General features: G+C 40.4%; 1 protein-coding gene across 2 annotated transcripts in view; it reads left to right on the forward strand.

Moving 5' to 3' along the window:
* LOC111231027 (adenylate cyclase type 1-like) overlaps window positions 1-20,051 on the forward strand; it is a 35,961-nt gene that overhangs the window by 6,550 nt on the left and 9,360 nt on the right. For both annotated transcript variants that reach the window (XM_022757972.1, XM_022757973.1), the window contains exons 4-8: window positions 6,173-6,284; window positions 16,415-16,542; window positions 17,505-17,663; window positions 18,345-18,486; window positions 19,815-19,970. In XM_022757972.1, the coding sequence (XP_022613693.1) occupies window positions 6,173-6,284; window positions 16,415-16,542; window positions 17,505-17,663; window positions 18,345-18,486; window positions 19,815-19,970 (697 nt within the window). The remainder of the gene's footprint in view (window positions 1-6,172; window positions 6,285-16,414; window positions 16,543-17,504; window positions 17,664-18,344; window positions 18,487-19,814; window positions 19,971-20,051) is intronic.

A 20,051-nucleotide genomic window follows, 5' to 3' on the forward strand; every position in this document is an offset into this window, starting at 1 on the left:
GAGCTCTGCTGATTGCTTTTCTGCCTTGAACTCCTTCAGATAGCGCCACCCTTTGAGCGTGATCTAGACTGGATGCAGGCGTGATTTATGTGATTTGGGTGGACTGTAATTAGAAAGTAAACAGTGTGCAGCACAATTTACTCTGAGTTTTCTCCATTATGTTCTGAGACTGTGGGCAGTGTTTGATCTGATTAAAATCCAACCTGGGGGGATATTGTAGTAATCAGTCACTAAAAAAGGAATGCGACTCCAAAAGTATCAAACCTAAAGCCACATACTGACATAAACTTTCATTGATTAGGAGATTAGGAGTTGAAGTAAGGTAACCGATATGATAATGATGATTCTTGAGCTGGAAACAGCAGTGATTTCTGTAAGGAAAGAACATTTTTAAAGCAACAGTAATTAAATAGTTTCTTAATTTATCACGTCACTTATAATAGATTGCATTATTATTATTTAAATGATGAATAATGTGAAAACAGTGATGAATTATGAGCATGCACTGTTTAATATCACATTTGCTCTTTTAATTAAACAGCTTTCAGATTTATCATCATTTATGGTTTAGCACTCTCTTGAATGCAACATGCATTTTCGCTACTCTTTGTTTTTTTTAATTCTCAAGCATTTCCATCATGTTTATATCATTTAATTCCACCCCCTCCAACCAACCCCACACACACACAGTACAGTAAACATACACAAAATACTAGTTAAAGACAAATTCCCGTCAGTAAAGGCGCCTTACTGAGGAGATGTGATGTTGCTCAGGTGACAATGTAGTAGTAGTAATGAAATGATTCTTGTGAAGGATGAGTTCCTACATTGAATGAGGTCACTGAGAAAAATGTAAAAAAAAAAAAAAAAAAAAAAAAAAAAAAAAAAAAAAAAAATCTAAATTTCATAGATGACCTACTTGGGTCACTGACAGGAGGTCTCGTAATGTTTGCAGATGCTCATTCACTCCAAAGAAATTACAGTTCATCCCTCAAAAATACGTTGTAAGCACCTTTGGCTCTCTTCTGTGTTGCCCCCTTTGTTTGCCCCGACGTCAGCACATCCACTGCCCACATACTGTCGCTCCAGTGGGGCCCATCCAAAGTTAACCCTTGAGTTGCCATGTGGCTTGTGTCTTCCGCTATGTGATTACATTTTAAATCACATCTGCCAAAATAGCTGCACCGTAAGGCCTTCCACAGAGGGAAACAGGAGATTAGCATAACTGGGGGGGGGGTAACTTTCCTCAAATATGTGCCACTGGAGAGGAAAAGGTGGATGAGCATGTGAGAGGAGGTTGAATCAGACGATATGAGATATTAGCCAAGTTACCACAGGAATAATCATGTTTGTATTAACGTGGCTTACTCATGTGAACTGTAGCGCTTTTGTCTGCTGTAGATGATGAGTTGAGTGAGTCAGAGGCTTGAGTTGGGGATGAGCTTTCTGACCTGGAGCAGTGAGTATAGTACAGTAGGTGTGGTGGAGGAAAATGCTGAGTCTAGAGTAACTTATAGCCGCTGCCAAGAGTGCTGCATCGCTTTATTTTGAAGATTTTGCCGGAGGACATTCAAAATCAGATACAGAAGTTCCCCCGATGAAATCCACAGTCTGCAACCTCTGTGCTTTTCAGTCGTCCAACTCATAAAAGCACGAGTTGCTTTGAGGTTTGAGTTCACTCAATGAAAACTATTTTTAACAGCTGCAAATTCCGTGTCAAATATCTACCTACACAAGTAGGTACAGCAACCTACCTACACAAAGTCCACTAGTTTACTTAAAGTGTTTGTGACTATAAATGCAGCTTAACACTTCAGTTCACTTTTAGATGTATGAATTTAAATCATGTTATGCAAGTAAAGCTGTGCAGTTAAAAGTAAGCCCCAGATTTCAGTGATCTATGAACTGCATGTTCAGCACACACCCGACACTCATATTTATATTTGTCTTTATGATTTAGTTTGCCTGTCCTAGCACTCGTGGATACGGTTACTAATTACTGAATGAGCTCGTGTGTTCTCCTTTTGAATGCACATCCCTGGATTTATGTACCTCTGTGACATACTGAGCGGAATAAGTTGCATGTTGGTAAGGTAATTAATCATAAACATTATTTATGAGCTGAATATGCAGTTGCTAACAGGAACACTTGTGGCTTATTTTGAATTTGCCTTTGGACCTATATTACATGCTGATCCGTCACCACTAACGCGGTGCAGTGTTTACAGAGTGTGCCACCATAAATACATAACAATATAGATTCCTGTGTCTTTGTAAAGCTTGGACTGAGGTATCTCGTTCACGTTTTTCTATGGAGGACACTGATTTAAATAAGTCTTCCGCATACTGCATCTTCAGTGGTGCATTAGAAAGCTGACCCGGGCTTTGTATGGAACACACACCACATGCCCTGTGGTGTGCATGTGGTTGAAATGAAGTAAACAAAGCCAAAAATAGCCGAGTTCCGTAAAAGATCACATGAGGTCATGAGATATTTGGCACCATGCACTCAGTGGGATGCTCTGCAGCACAAACATGGCAGGTTAATGTTTCATGCACAGGGACATGTACAGTAGTAGCAAGAAAAATCTTTTTTCGTTTTTGTTCAGGAAATTTTCTGCCTTAATCCTCCTACAAAAACACAACCGAACCTTGCCTTTTTGAGGGATGTGGATATGAAAGTATTAGAGAATGTGGAGTTAAACAACTAGAAGGTCATTCCGAGAGCACAAACATCTGCCAAGGCCAATGTCAAACAAGATGCACCCGACTTCAGAGAAAAGAAATTCAAATTCATAGTATATTATCCACATCTGCCCCAAAATATATGCCCCACCCCCCCTCCACCACATTTGGTGCAAATCAGTTCAGTACTTTTTGCGTAATCCTGCTGATAAACAAACGGACACGAGTGAAAACATAACCTCCTTGGCAGAGGTAAAAAAATATCTTGCAAAAGAGCACTTGAATTAAAAGCATGCAGTCATCATGAGAATGTAGAAATGCCACAGTCTGCTGCTTCCACACACATAACATGAATCAAATATGAACGGAGACACACAGTATGTCACTTTGCAGGAGTCTGTTAGCAGCCATAGTAGGGATTGTTCTAAAAAGTGTGTAGAGGGCTAAACTATCACATCAGAGAGAGACACAATATACAGTAACTCTACTACTCCAGGCAGATGTTGTAGTGCTTTAAAACCAGGCATCTGAAAGAATCAGCCAAGCCCTTTTATAGCGATATATGGGGTCTCTGTTTAATTCCTCACAGTTAGACATATTAGCCTTAACCTGTCTTTTAGCAAGACGACGTATTTTACTCTCATGGAAATCTCCTAAGGCTCCATCTATTTCTCTGTTGCTTATGGATGTCATGTATTTTCCTAAAATAGAACAGATAATGTTCTCTGTGAAAGGCACCTCAGCAGAATTTTTTCATAAATGGAACTCTTTCATAGAATACTTCAGCTCCCTGACTGGGGGTCCCACCACCGCCGCCACCACCTACACTCCCTCCCCGACCCGATTTCTTTCACTTATTCCATATTTATTTATTTTTTCTTAGGCTCTTTATATAATTTTCCTGTTGTATTTTCTATATAATTGGTATATTTATTTATACATTATAATTTATTATTATTTATTAGTATATTATTATTTGTTGTAATTTTCTATACAGAGATTGTGTTTGTGTATGCTTGACCTCAAGGCCTTCTTTGAGGGCCTGGGGGATGTTCCTGCTATAAAAAAAAAAAAAAAAGGGGGAAACACTTATAATCATATATTTCTATATGCGTTGTTGTATCTCGAATTAAAAAAAAAAAAAAAATCAGAATCTGATTATCTGCATTGTTAGTCGTAAGGAAAATTAGTCCGCTAGGGTTAATAGCCACCTGTCTATATAAAGATACGAGTCAATGAGTGATCAGCTTCAAATCTAACAACATGATTTCATAGCGTAGCTTGCAGCCTTCCTCTCTTCACTCAGTTGCTCTGCTCTGTTAAGTATGACATTCGTATTCGCAATAAAGAAAACTGATTTCTCGTGAGAAGCTGAATGAATTAAAGACTGGGACTCTGACAAAAATAAAAGTAGTGGTAGTTCAAATCAGTGGGACAGTGATGTGATGATTCATTTTACATTTCAGTCCAGTTTAAGCTTGATGAAAGGTGGTTAATTCAAAACAATTTACAAGAAAAAACAGAAACTGTTTCGAGTCCAGAGCAAGTCATGAAACTGAATTTGTTTTGTAAGTTTGAGGGATAAATAACTGGGCATGTGTTGTGTAGGCTGATCAGTCAAAATCAATTGGTTGTTTATCCAGCTCTTTGCTCTATTGTTGGGTAATTCACTGCACAAATGAAAGATGCTTCAAATGTATCCATGCTGTGATTACGTGTTTAATTTTTGCCCACGGATCTGAAATATATTATTGCATCAAGTGCAGCCTTTTTCAGAGTTTTAGCGAATTCAACTTTAAGTGTTTACGCTAACACAGTATTTAACGTTCCAAATATTTGTCACCCACAGATGGTTGCCAATTAAAACATTCACACAATTTGAATCCATCGCCGCTCATTACGGTGACATCTGTGAGACAACAAAATGACATTTAGCAGCTCCCCCTTAGAGATCCAGCACTCTGTCACATTGTGAAAACTCCAGCCCACATGAAGACGGCAGTCTGCCGTCAGTGCGAGAGCCGCAGACATTCAAGTTGTTCAGGACAGTCAGAGTTTGATGAGTAATCCCCTTCACACCCTCTGTTGGCACACAGCACTCAGGGCAAATCCTTCACAGGAAAAGTTCCTGTTCTGCTCTGATGCAGATTGATAATGAGTCGGTCTCCCAGGGGAACGAGGACCATATTAAGAGTTTTCAACACCAGTAACCTTTCCTCCCGGGGTGCATTGTCAAGCTATAGTGAAACATGATGAGTAAGCACAAATCACATGCTTCAGGTATATAAAAAGTGGAAATAATGTTTGCCAACTCTTTAATGCAAAGATTGAAGTTGAGCCAATGTTTGAAATGTTCACACTCTTTGTGTAAAATGAAACGACAGCTGCGCAGAATTTTACATTTTTGTGGACATATTTGTGGAAACAGTGTCTCGGAGTCAGACCTCTGGGGCAATGGTGAACTGACATTTGAAGGCCAGCGTTGAAATTTCTGTGTTGTACTAGCGACTGGAGCGCGCCATATCCCTGTAGTCTACGAATGTTGATACGAGACAGTGTTTCCCCATTTTAAATTTTTTGATTAAAGACATCTGACGCCTTGTGCTGTTCTTGTTAGTGTTAGCTGTCTCTCTTTCATGGTTTATTTCATGGTCCTGTGGTAGTGGCGGCCAATAATAATAAGACTGCGAAAACTACAGCTATGGGTAACGGGTAGTCCTGTAACCTCACTTCTCCATATGTTACACTCTCATTCAGCCTCAAACTCACAGCAGGTTAACTGCCCGTGTCGCTGCTGGAACAGATACCAAATTACAATCTGTCAGGACCAAAGATTCTAGGTAGAAAAATGAATAAAAGTTCAATTTCTTCTCCTTGCTAATTCAAATTTTGAACGCATGAGTGCAAATGTCAAAACAAACAGCAATGATACAAACGATGAATTACTTATAAATTCAACTTTAATACCTCAAGCACTACCAGTCGTATATAGCCTACCAACTTTCTGGAGGGAATACAAGTTCACTTGGAGATAGTGACAGCAGCTTGATGGTTGCATTATATCCTAGAATGGCTCTTCTCCAGCTCCCTAACAGGACATGTCTCCACCTTGATCCCCGTGAGAATGCTCTGTGCTTCTATTTTGAGTCGCTCTGCTTGACTGTGCTGCCAGTCAGTTAGAGAACGGAACAGACTCTCTCTCTCTCTCTCTTTCCCTCTCTCTCTCTTTCCCTCTCTCTGTTTTATTTTATTTTTTTCCTGCTGCAGGTCATTAATTTGAACGTTTGATTAGCTCGCCGCAAACACATTATCCAACGAGAATGTATAAATTGACTTTGGCTCGGTGCTTCCTAAATACCATTTTAAACAAATTCCTGAAAGCTAATCTGATCAGGCACCCAATAATCTTGTTTTGTTGATACAGTATAACATGCTGCTATAAATAACCTGCATTGACTCAATGGCGTCTTTTCTCTCTCTGTTACAGCATCCTGTTTGCAGATATAGTTGGTTTCACCAGCCTGGCCTCCCAGTGTACAGCCCAGGAGCTGGTTAAACTACTAAATGAGCTTTTTGGAAAGTTTGATGAGCTTGCCACGGTGAGTCTGCTTCCCTTTCTTGAACAAATATCCCTCAATTACAGTCATTGTTGGCATAAAAAGCTGCTCATTTTCCTGTGTGTACACAAACCTTGACACCGCAAAGCTGTGTGTGTGTGTGTGTGTGTGTGTGTGTGTGTGCGTGTGTGTGTGTGTGTGTGTGTGTGTGTGTGTGCGTGTGTGTGTGTGTGTGTGTGTGTGTGTGTGTGCGTGTGTGTGTGTGTGTGTGTGTGTGTGTGTGTGCGTGTGTGTGTGTGTGTGTGTGTGTGTGTGTGTGTCCTGCTTTGGCCACAGGCTGCTGGCACATGCCACTGTTGTACCAGCTTAGCATGATGTCACAGTGAATACTGGAAGCCCATATGATGCTTAATATGATTATCCGCCGCTTCATTTGAGGAAGAGTTGACAGACCTTTTTAATCTAGGCCAGATTTACCCAGGGCTAAACCTCGCCACCACTCTGGCTGTGTGAATGAACTGAATGAAAGCGACCACTGAGTTGCACTTGTCCCAATCACACTTGGTTGGCATGTGGAAAAGATTTCAGCTTCCCCATCTGTCAATATTTCACTCTTTCTTGATTTTCCATGCCGGAAATCCGCTCAACTTTTGCTGCGAGTTTGACCGCTGCAGTTAAACTAGTCGCTTTGAAATATGACGTTGTCAGTACTGGTGTTACAAAAAATCTTCTTCAGGTGCTTTTACTATAAGTCTTATGGATCAGAATAAACACAATGTTTACAAAAAAAAAAAAAAAGTATTCTTCCTTCTCCTGCAGTGTGAGTTTGGCTGACGCATGCAGTATATTTGTTTGGTGAGAAGGTCCTGAGCCCCTGCAGATCACCCTGCCACAGCCTTATCTACATGTAATCTGGCCTCTATTACTTACACTAGGCACATGCCCTTGTCAAATCCATTAATCCATAGGATTACAACTAACCCTTTTTTGCTTTCATAGAAGGTTTTACTTGGCTGTGTTAAGAGGTTCTATTTTTAACTTGTTTGTTTACACTGCACAAAATTAGAACTGGCTAAAAAAGAGAGTGCTTCTTATTTGACTTGTTATTGTCAAATAATTGTCATTGCCTTTCCAATTAAAGGTGGATCAGTTGCTTTACCTGGCTGTTGCAGTTTAGTATGTCAGCCACAGTCCGTCTTTATCTTACGGAAAGTTGCATTTTACGATGATTCCATGCCTTACAATACACACACACACACACACACACACAGACACACTCACTTATAAGTCTATTCATTGCAACAAGTCAATGCACTTTAATTCAAGGTTTTTTCCCTTTAATTTCAAAGTTGCTTCATTTAATTTAGCTTCGGATGATACAGTTTCACTTTCATCTCCCAAAGTCGTTTGGCTAGAAGAGACGCTGTCTTGAGCTACGTCAGTTTTCTTGCTGTTGTGATTTGAGCTGTCTCATTCTTTTAGTTACAACTGAATAGATTGGTCTGATCTCCGCTTTGCTGCTGGCTGGGAGCCTCATATTACACTGAAAGGCTGTCCCCAGCCATGAAACTTGTCATCAAATGTTCTAGCCTTGCCCTGACCCAAAGCCCCACTCATTCTGATCCACTTTGGCAGGAAGTGGCAGTGCCAGTGACTCATAGTTGTGGTCACTGTGGGCACGCAGACTCTTCTCGTTCCATCCGAGGAGCGGGCGATGCCACATGGCCACTGGTTATCATCTCATAATACCATTCCAGCACCATCCCCACACCACCTGTCCACTCTTTGGACTTGTCAAGCTGCATGGGAAGTGGGCCAGGAACGCAGTGTTCTCCTAAAGTGCTGCTGATGTAGTAGATCAAGTTTCCTCTCCTCTCCTTTCCTCTCCTCTCCTCTCCTCTCCTCTCATATCTCCTCTCCTCTCCTCTCCTTTTATCCTCAAGTAGCTAACAGAGTCACACCAGTTTCTGAATTTCATACATAATCACCTAATGTAATCTTAGACAGTCACTGATGTTTTTGTGTTTGAGCATTTACAAACAGTGGGCCACTGTTCAACCTGATATCCATATCAGTCATCTTTAATGGTCACAAAGGAATATGGTATTTCTGTCCACACATCCTGTGTCAGAGACAAGTGCTAATGAGAATTTCAAACTAATGTTAACTATTACAAATTTATATATATAGAACTTTTGTCATCATCTATGTGTTAGCACCCATCTAACATTTATGTGGAGGTGTGTTTTTGGCCCACTGTGTAATGTAAGTTCAATATTCACTCTGCTCTTAGCGCTGGTTTTGTCTCCACCAAGCGAAGCTTTTTTCTTTTTTTTTATGCCTACTAGATGAAAGCTCTGAGGCTGATCTAAAACACAAAATTTGTGAGCTCTAAAACCAAAAGCAAACCAAAACAATGAGCTAAAACACTTCTCTGTGGGTTCTTCTTCACGTTCAGCCAGCCCGGGTCTTAAAGATGCAGGTCGTGGCTGGGTTCGGTTGCAGAACTACTCTTTTCCTGGGGTACAGTGTCAGGGATGTTCCCTGATCAACCCAAAACATGGCTAAGCCAAGAATTTGCCAATTTGCTACTGGCTGCCATTGTTGCAAATATCAATATGGAGGCAGCAGTGGTGCTGGCAGGACTATATTTCATAGTACGCACAAGAACCGCCTGTCTGCTACATTTAAGCTTCCCACACACGCACATATGTCTACTCATCAAACGAGCGAGCTATCGGGATGGAGAGAGAAAGAGAGAGAGAGAGAGAGAGAGATATTGATTTGTGTTTTTTTAGCGCCTAAAATACACCTAACCCTAACTCTGATTAGCTTACCACATGCATTTCAAAGACCATGCTCCACATCTGCAGTGTCAACACTGGGCATCAAAGCACCAAACTCTTCCTTTATCTCCCGCTCTTCTCTTGAATCTAGACTCGTAACATTAGTGAGTGGATGCTGCCAAGAAATAAGACAGGATCTCCTGTTGCCACCATATTATTTTCAGATGTTAAAAACAAACAAACAAATAAAATCATTTTTTTTTAAAAATGCACGCACAGTGTGTACAGAGTTACGGCTGCTGGCACCACTGGGAGGCAGTGGAAAGGAGAACTTCTGAACTGTTTCATTGTGTCTAGCTGTTGGTTTCAGTCAGCAACTCAGTGGACGGCAGCGACAAATTTACATTAGAAATCACAGAAATCAGTAGTCTTGCCTTCTGTGGACTGTGGAGTATTAAGCTGGGAGGGGGGTAGCTTGGAAATTGGAGTTTACAGGAAACCCACTCACGCTGATCAGTATTTGCTGTTTGATCCCCACCACCCACAAGAACACAAACTGGGAGTAATTATAACTCTTCACCATCGGGCTGAGAATCTGCCGACCACCGCTGAGACTGAGGACAAGGGTCGCAAACATTTCAGGAAAGCTCGGAAACCTTATCACAACCCGAGCTTGGTCTCAGCTGAAACACTGAAAATATAAAACTGGGCTGACATACAGAGCAGGCTCAGTGGTTATTCTATTCATGGCTGAAGTGACCGAGTTTTTTTGAGGGAAAGCAATAGAGGAGGGAGATGCATTTTAAAGAGGATGATAACCAGAATGTAAACTGACACACCAACTGGCCCCCTCACTCTGTAAACACTTCCTCTCCCTGGCTGAGTTTCCAACAGTCTGTCCGCATCCGGAAACAACAGATCCTGTTATGAGAGGGTCTCTGATGGTTGTTGTGATGCTATATAACATTAATAGCTCTGGACTGGATGTACTTTAGTGTCTGTATGCATGTATGTATGCGCGCGCATGTGTGTGTGAGTGTGTGTCATTGCTGTTTCCATGGCAGAGATTCACAAAGCTTTTCATTCTTGTCTCTCTCTTCTCTCCTCTCGCAACACCTCCCTGCATCACAGCTTTCAGACTCCTCCGCTCCTTGTCTCTCAGCTTTTTGATTGACATGCAGCAGCCTACTTCCCTCAACTGTGTCTTTTATGCCCCGTGGTTCTCTGCACTCTCTTCCTCTCTCATGTTTCCATTTTTAGGATGGCTCAATGATGTATCTATCTACTGTCTCTGACTTCCTCGACAAGTCAGAGTTTCCTTTTCATTCACTCGTATATGACTGCGAAAGCACAACCTGCAGCGCATGTGCAGCGCATGAATGCACGCTGAAGTTTTGATAATTCATTGCCATATTTATCCTTGAGTCATTTTTCCACTATTTTTTAAGAGAATAACAGTTCACCCAAGCAGCATTATCTGACATTCAGTTGTCAGAATTATTATTTTATTATACTGTAAGCATGCCGTTAATTGCCAGTATATGAACTTGGGGACCATTCCGGATGATAAAATAACTTTTTTTTAAGTTTTTAGTTGGCATTCTTGCCTTTGTTTGGATAGTGAAGTTAGAGACAGACAGGAAAGTCAACGAGAGAGAGAGGGGATGTCATGCAGCAAAGGGCCACGAGTTGGATTCAAACCCGTGGCCACTGCGGTTGGGGCTAAGCCCATGTGGTGCGCGCTCTACCAGGTGAGCCACCGAGGCGCCCCGATAAAATAACGGCTGAGCCAACACCAACTTCAAAACCAGAAGGGCTAATAGCAAACTGTTCTTGAGAAAGTTGAGGGGTTTCAGTGTTGACAGATCACTCTTGAAGTTTTTTAGAGTCAAGTTTAACTTCTGCAATGACTTTCTGTTGGTTCATTAACCTCAGCATGGTAAAACAAAAAATCAAAAGGATCATTGGCACTAACTTGAATGATCTTGGCCCTGTATATCAAGTTAGAGCCACTCGGAGGGCAAAGGTCATTTTGGCAGACCCTCATCATCTATGCAGAGTTTTGACTCCTGTCATCAGGGAGGAGGTAAACTTTCCATAAGAGGATCAAATCAAACAGATATTTGAGGTCATTTGTCCCATTAGCTGTTAATGTTTTAAACAAGTTGTATTTACATCCAGCTACTGCATGTTGTATCGATTTATGTCTCTATTTACTGTATTATTTCATTTTATGATGTGTATTGATTGTGTTTACTGCTGTAGCAAACCAAATTGCCCCTCGAGGACAATGAACACTTTCTAATCTAATCTAAGTGGAAGAACTGACAAATCAAATACTCATCTAGTCATAAACTGAGATGCAATTTTTTTTAGATGTCTGTTTGTTGAGGAAACTAGTTCTTGCAAAGGTTCCCAAAACAGTACAACTACAAACATTTATGTTCCCAAGGAAAGTGAAAAAAAAGAAGTTAACTTTGAAAAACCTGTTCAAGCGGCCTTATAGATCATTTGTACATCTGCGGGTTTACATAATACAAAATCTTATGCCAAGAAAAACAGAGCACAAAAGTAGTACCACTGGTTAAGATGCTAGCAACAAAAACTATATTATTTTTAGACTAAGCAAAAAGACTGTTCAGTGCCCACACTGTGACAGCTGCCTGCCAGAAACTAAAGTCTGGATTTAAGCACAACTCAAATAACCCTGTTTGGGTTTGTCTCATGAACAGGTGCAGGGATCACTGTCAAGTCCTTCAGCTTCCCTCAGATTGCCTGTGTGCTAAAACTGTGGACTGGAGCAAAGCCCAAACCAAACAACCCAGCTTGAAAAAAAATCTAAATTAAAACAAAACAAAAAAAAAAAACAAAAAAAAAAAAAAAAACCATGGTGATAGTTGCTATTGCAGTGAATATACCATAAAGTAATGTGTCCTTCCACAATGCTGGGGGTCTTACATGGAGTTTAAGATATCCTGACTGGATGCTACCCTTCCCATAATGCATCTCTAGCATCTTTTGTTAGACCCTGTCTGAACTGGTCTTTTAAACTACACAAACCCAGTTCATAACATTTGTCTTTTCTGTTTATAGTCTGAAGGCACACACCAATATTTTAGTGTGGGGGGGGGGGGGCTCCAATACAGTTCATAAGAGTTTGCTCAGTTAGATACTGATTTCATGGAAAGGCTGCATCTGTCTACATTTATTTACAGTGCTCACAGGAAGTGTTCTCTAAAGGTGTTTATTAATATTATGACAGTGAGCCTCACAAATTCAGAACTTTATTCTTTCACTTCATTGTGTTACATTGTCATATCTGCTGTATCACAATCACTCACTACTAATTACGTTAGAAGACAGAGAAAAATATCAGTGGGTGTGTGTTTGCGCTATTTCTCACACTCATATACTGCAGGCTACTTGTGTGTCCAAAAGTGTGTTAAAAGCTGCCCAAATTTATTTAAACCATTTTTTTTTTTTACACCATTTCCTGTTCCGATCAAATGTTCAGAAAACCAGTCGCATCCATGAAAATAAAACATGCCGCTGAGCATTTGTTATTTGTCATAGCTGTTAAATATATCTACATTAATAGATTTACTTCACAGATTTCGAACACCCGCTCACTCCTGCCCACCAGGTTGAGGTGGGTGGAGGAAGTGTTGATATGTTATTTATTTGTTGCTGCACATAAATGATTGTACATTAATTCAATAAGAGAGTTGCTGACAAAAAGGGAAATGCCTAGTCACCGCGTGCTCGCTTACATGCAGGCAGAGAGAGAGAGAAGTCAGTGCAGTGGAGGGGGGTGTTGAGGGAACTATTGTGGCACTCTTAAAGATTTTGCCCAACAGAGGCCCATTGCAATGAATCACTGTCTGCCTACATTGATGAAATGTTGACGTGAAATCCTTCAACAGGCCAAGGCAGATTGGAAAAATGTTAGTTTTTGTCGAATATATGTAATAGCCTGATACAAAATGCATAAAACAGTGTTTAATTAGAATTAAGAAAAAGTCATTCTCAGCTGGTTTCTGCTGCTCTACAGTGTTCAAGCCAACAGAGCGCAGGTTCAGAGACAGTGGCAAACACACACTCTGTCTTGTGTCCTTTCAGCTTCCCAAAGTTACAGGAGTGGGGGCCCTAATCTTTAGCCCCATCAATAATGTGTACACAGCGCTGATCTTTGTCTGTGCATCAAACACTGCTGCTCTCTCCTTTGGAGACTTGTAGGAAATGAACTGCTGCTACACTCAGCTGGCTCATTTTTTCCTTCATAATCATTTACCAAATGTTCCCCCTTCCCTGTATTTGTCTCTGTCTCGCCCTTTTTGTCTTCCTCTGTTTGTCTGTGTGCACTCAAGTGTCTGCTAATTTGCATCCCTGCGAGCATATGCAGCACATTACTGTATGTAAGGTGCCTGGTAATACAACTACAGTACACTTTGGATGGTTCTGCTCTCAATACATACACACACACACACACACACACACACACACACACACACGCTGATCTCACTGAATACATGACATAAATTATCCAAAACAATGCTCTTCATTTCTGATGGAAATTGAAATAGGTCTGCTTCATAGTCTGGTTCAAGTCCCTAACAGACAGTACCCATCTTTCCTCTTCACTGATGACCACCCAGATTGCCCACAATGCATCAGTCACATGACAGTGGTAATCCTGCTTGGGTCTGAATCAGCTCCTAAGCCCTCACAGTGCAGATTAGCACAGGAAAAGTACAGAGTAGGAGACTCTGTAAGTACCAGGGCTTTCCCTGCTTCCTGTAGCTTCAGCCAATGTTGGTAGCACCATCTGTTACTGCGCCACTATGACCCGAGTTACCCCAAAGACACCCTTATGTTACAATAAAGAAAAGTTTTTTATTATCAAGTGAAAATGAGACTTGTAGAGGACAGCAGTTACGTGTCATCACAAAGAATTTAAATACACTTTTTGATCCCCAAAAGGGAAATTAGCAGCACAAGATACATAAGACATATGTGCCAGGTCCAATAGTGCAGTTTCCTCATATTGCAAAGCAAAGTAAGTAGCCTTAATGTATGTGAGATATAGACATGTATTCTCTAAGTATGAATATTTTTGCATTATAAATATATTAAAAGTTGTGTAAAACAGCATAAGTTGATATGAAATAGGTAATCATGATATTACACATAATTATTGTATCTCATCTGAGATCAATAGTTACTATTTCAATTTTGAATTCAATATTCAAGACAATATTTTAACAGAAAACATCAGTCTTTTCCAAACTGCTAGTACTGGTAGTGCTCTTCCCTTTGCACCTTTGTGCCTAAGAATACATTTTACATGAACAGCACACGTGTCTCCATGTCACTGAGCACTCAGAAAGCATGACCACAGCATGTAAAGCTACACGATAGTTGTAGCGGATAGTTTGCCACCAGCTGACAAGCCCGAAGCTTTCACTGTTTTCTGAAACTCACATGGCTCGCTTGTTAAAAATAGAGCATCCGTCTTGTCTTGTGCCCACCGATGTGCATAATTATGAGTCTTTTGTGCTCTTCACACGCATGGGCAGCGATCCCATTACCTCCATGGAAACAATAAAGGGTTATGAGAAGGCGTCCACGGTAACCCGGTCTCCCTGGTAAAATGAATGTCTGTTGCTCATATCCTCTAATAATGGGTTATAGCCTATTTGTAAGCCGCCTTTTCATGCCACTGCTTATTGTCCCTAAAAAGTGAGAGAGTGACTCACCTTATTCCCCAAAGTGAGATTGATCCGCTGATTTAGCACTGTATTGTGGGAACCATTTCAATGTTGGTGTAAGTTCAGAAACTCAAGAGTTTGCATGGGATAAGGAACATGCAATGCAAATATCAGTCCGCGTGCAGATCCAGCTGATTTGTACCTTTAGTGATTTATTTGGCCACGTAGGCATCTCCTCTACATGGAGTCACTCTTAGTTTATCCTTCACTGATGCACGGCCGGAAACCTTTATAGATATGGTTGGGTACGTCCATGTGGCAGCAGTGATAAAAAGCCAACTTTCTATTGCCTCCATCTGTCTGCTTTGAACTATACTGTTGCTCATGAAGTTGGAATAAAATATTTTTTACCTCTCTCCATGAAATGATTGTGACAATGTGATTTATTTCATTTCACCTGGGTAATTGGGACACATAATGTAATCATTGCACCTGGTCAAAAGTTATTACTGACACATTTAAATAGGAAGAAACAGAGGATTGTGTCTGAAAACAAAATGATTCCAACTTTATGGGCAACAGTGTATATGGCCACACAGCAGGTGATGTCATTGGCATTTTCTAATGTTTATGCTGTCAAGAAAACCAGACTCGTATAAAACACAAATTTGATCCAGGGACATCCATCTATGAGTACTTTGCCATTTCTGACAACATTTGCGCGGTTGTGATACCCTCACTCTGAGAAGGGGAAACAGAGATTTAAAGCAACAGTTCGATGTTTCCACTTTCTTGCAGAGAGTTAGATGATGTCTGTACACCAAATATGAAGCTACAGCCAGAACCCGCTGAGCTTATCTTAACATAAAGACTGGAAAATGTTGTTGTGAAAATACAAGTGTGGACCAGATCTTATTTGACATTGCTGTTACACATATAAACAGGGACAGTTGTGTTCATCTGGCTTAACCAGAGGCATTGAGTTGAATTATGGTTTTTATGGTAGAGGGTTTTAGCTTTATATGACACGTGCACTACTACGAAAATGGATCTGCCTCTGTGCCTTTGTCATTTTTGATGTCTCAAAGAGCCTAGATGGATTAGAAACCCACTGTATTCCAAGGTATTATATTGACTGTCCTGATAGGAATCCTATTATTGAAAGTCAAAATATATGTCCTGCACACTACAGTGTTACGATGAAAGTTTTACAATTTAAGGAAAAACTTTCTAAGTTTAAAAAGCCATCTCTCCTTCACCATGAACTCAATCGACCTTGGGTAGTGCAGCAATGGATAGCTTGAAGCTAGACTTACAAATTACACTGATGGATATGGATCAGTGTAATGGATAAACTATAATTAAATGTAAGAATTTCTGACTCCAGCACCACCGGTCTCAGGCACCTCTTTTGCGACTTTTTGATTAAAATGGAGGAATGCTGCATTTTTATACCCTGTTGTGATGTTTTGAACAATTACTTAGCTCGCCATGATAACTAAGCTTTCATTTTTCATACTTTCAGAGGGCATCACCACTATATCACCAGTTTGTGTTTGATGAAATTAGGAGATAAAGATGGATATTATTACTGACTGGCTCATATTGGCTCATCATTCATGTAGGAAGACATGGAATCACTTTTTTCTCTCTCCTCTCCTATCTTTTTGATTGACAGGAGAACCACTGTCGCAGGATTAAGATCCTGGGGGATTGCTACTACTGTGTTTCTGGACTGACCCAACCCAAGACTGACCATGCCCACTGCTGTGTAGAGATGGGTCTGGACATGATTGACACCATAACGTGAGTGGACACATTTGTTGATGTACTGAAAATACATTCATTTTTCTACATGTAAACGAATTAAATCATCACTATGTGTCTAATAGAATGTGCTTCCAAACCGACACTGTAGAGGCTGGAAGAGACTGTAATCTTTTATTTTATTCAATTCCCAGTGTTTAACTGAGTCCATGATGAGAGATTTCCTTCAAGTAGGGCAAACTGCAGCCTGACTAGCCATGTGTGCTGTGAGTGAATTCTAACACTGAACATTTGAGGGAGCAGAGCTACAGTTGGCTGAGAGAAAAACACTTTAATGGATAAAAAAGGTGCTTATTTCCCTTGCATACCCTGCATAGTTTGGAAAAAGGATGAAAAGACAGTGAGAGATGCAGCAGATGACTGAATCAGATACTTTCACGACTCGACTGGAAGCCTGTTAATTAAGATTTGATTTTTTTCCTCAACACTGATTAAATAAAAATGATCGGCTTGGCAGTCTGTTTTGTTCTTTAGTCTATTTTGGTATGTTAGAGTATTTTTGAACAGCGTGTGTTCCCTGTCCACTTCCTGACAGATTGCCACATCTATTTACAAAGAGTGTTCGTAGGCACAGATTTTACATGATTCTGAATCAGTACATGAAGATTATACAATGATAATAGGAGTTTCTGATGTTATGTTTATCTGTGGGTGTATTTTTTCAAATTTATTAGTAGTATATGTCTTTATTAGTCTTTGTTAATGTCATATTGTGTTTTTTGTTCATATTTGTGCTTGCTATAGATATAGATATATAGATATTTTATTGTACATTAACTTTTTATCAACCATATTTATTCCAGTTATTATTTATTTATTGACTATTGCGCTTTATTTTGCTTGGTGCTCTGGTGTATGTAAATGCAAACCATTAAAGTAAATCTGATATAGATATCGATATAGATATGACCTCACTCCAACACCCATGTCTGCCCCTGCAGGTCAGTAGCAGAGGCCACAGAAGTCAACCTAAACATGCGCGTGGGCTTGCATACAGGTCGGGTGCTCTGTGGAGTGCTGGGCCTCAGGAAATGGCAATATGATGTTTGGTCCAATGATGTGACCTTGGCCAATGTGATGGAGGCTGGAGGACTACCTGGGTCAGTACTAAACATTTTATATGAACATGAGCCTCATCAGCTATGGACAACAGTTTTCTTTGACTCTGGTGCCCTGCAAATATACCATATCTACTTTTATTCTTTATTTATTTATTTATTTATTTTCATTATTTATTATTTTTTTATTTGGATGCCCACTAGCTTCCAGAAAAAGTGATTGGTAGTCTTGCTAGTAAAAAAATGATCACCAATTTAAAATCACACAGAGTCAATGGAACAATGAAATTATGTGATATAATATTGTCTCTTCAAATCTTATTTTACAGTAAAGTGAGGCTTTTTTTGGACTCAATAGCCTTTCTTGATGCAAGTGGTTTAAATACTGGTAACTGTCATTAAACAAGGCAAACTGCAGTGGAAACAAGTGCACTCGCCTCAACCATACAGTCCAATAAAATTTGTCAGAACTGACAATAAGCCAGATGACCATTTCCATGTCAGTTTAAATGGAATTACTAAAAGAATACTTAATCTTTACATATTCTCATATTTGTAAAAATACCCGCATGAGCAGGATTTCAGCCCTTATTTTGTCTCCTGTAACACTTGAATCTTCTGTCAATGAGCTGCCCAGAACTGTTTGTGCCAAATGTACCTGCAGCTGTACTGGCTATGAGACTAGCTGTGTTGTGTGTTATGCCTGCCCTGTCTGTGCCACAGGAAAGTCCACATCACCAGATCTACACTGGAGTGCCTAAATGGAGACTATGAGGTGGAGCCTGGAAACGGTCATGAAAGGAACGCCTTCCTCCAAAAACATGAAATTGAAACCTTCTTTATAGTGCCATCTCACCGACGGAAGGTATCGTATTGTAATTCTGTACTGAGGAACATATATTCCAGATACTGCATGTATTTCTATGAGGAAAATGATTAAGATGACACCAATAGCTGTGAGTCAGATGTATGTTAAGATGAGACTTCCTATTAGTCCTTGCACTAAGCCGAACCCTTTAATACCCCAGACAGTGTACTGTACACATTAGCAAAGCTTCTGCAGGTCGTATGCTAATCCATATTAATGGACCCATGTGGTAAATCAGAGTAGGCTAGGTTGACAAAGCAGGCTTATCTTGACCTGTCTTTACCTCTGTACCAATATCTACAATAAAACCATCCTTCAAATAGAAATATAGTGTGACTACAGGATCCAGCATCGTATGATGGAGCTCTCACACATTTGTTGTTGAGCTAATCTCACTTCCAGCCTGTAATGGATTGGACTGGGCTATAAAGAGAGAGGAAAAAAAAAAACAGCCTGTGGCATCTATCATCTCAAATCTGCACTGTTCGACAAACTTACAGAGATATGTGTGTGTGTGTGTGTCAGTGCATACACATAAACACGCACAACAGATGTGCAACAAGCAGCTGGAGAGGGAATTTCAGTCTTGTCTCTCTATCTATCAGGCCTCCTCTTCCTCCTCCTTCTCCTTCTCCTTCTCCTCTCCTCTCCTCTCCTCTCCTCTCCTCTCCTTCTCCTCTCCTCTCCTCTCCTCTCCTCTCCTCTCCCTCTCTACTACCTCTCCTCTCATCATTATTTCTTGCAGCAGGTTTCATGTTATGCAAGATAAGGGTTGCACATAGGTTACATGTGGTCCTTATGTGAACCTGTAACATCCCAGTTGCGTGTATTTTTCTTTGATATGCGGGAGACTTTGCTAATCCTCTTAATAGAGCTGCTGGTTAGACTTCATCAAAGGCATGGCTCAGAGAGAGATGTGCCCTGACTAAGCTGTGTTGGATAGGCTGCTACTCTCTCTTCTATAGTGTCTTTAATTGCTGCTGCTTAGGGACACACTCTCAACTTTGTGTATCAAACAAAACACACGTTCCTTACTACAAATGACACACATACATTTCCTGAAACCCTTTATCGTATGCTAGATCTTCATCACGTTTTCCAAAAGAGTTTTATGAAAGAGAAACAAGGACAGCAGAACAGTAACACTTTCTATTTAAATTCCTGAACCTGATAATAATGATTGCATGCGTGTGTGTGCATGAGCATGAGTGCACATGCATACTGTCCAGTGCCTGTGCATGAGTAATAGACCCTTACATAATATATATATTACTGTGTGGGATATCATGACTTAATCCTTGTTCCCATTTCTTATCTGGTGACAGATATTCCCAGGATTGATTCTTTCGGATATAAAGCCCGCCAAAAAGATGAAGTTCAAAACTGTGTGCTACTTACTAGTGCAACTTATGCACTGCAGGAAGATGTTCAAGGCTGAGATTCCCTTCTCCAATGTCATGAACTGCGAGGACGGGGATAAGGTATAAACTCTAAGTGTCTGTGTTGACGTTTCTGTGTTTGTTCGTGCTGTGTAGTGACTAAAGAAAATATACAGTCTGAAT

Source organism: Seriola dumerili, unplaced genomic scaffold (genome assembly GCF_002260705.1).
Source record: "Seriola dumerili isolate Sdu_G_001 unplaced genomic scaffold, Sdu_1.0 BDQW01000291.1, whole genome shotgun sequence".
NCBI classification, from domain to species: Eukaryota; Metazoa; Chordata; class Actinopteri; order Carangiformes; family Carangidae; genus Seriola; species Seriola dumerili.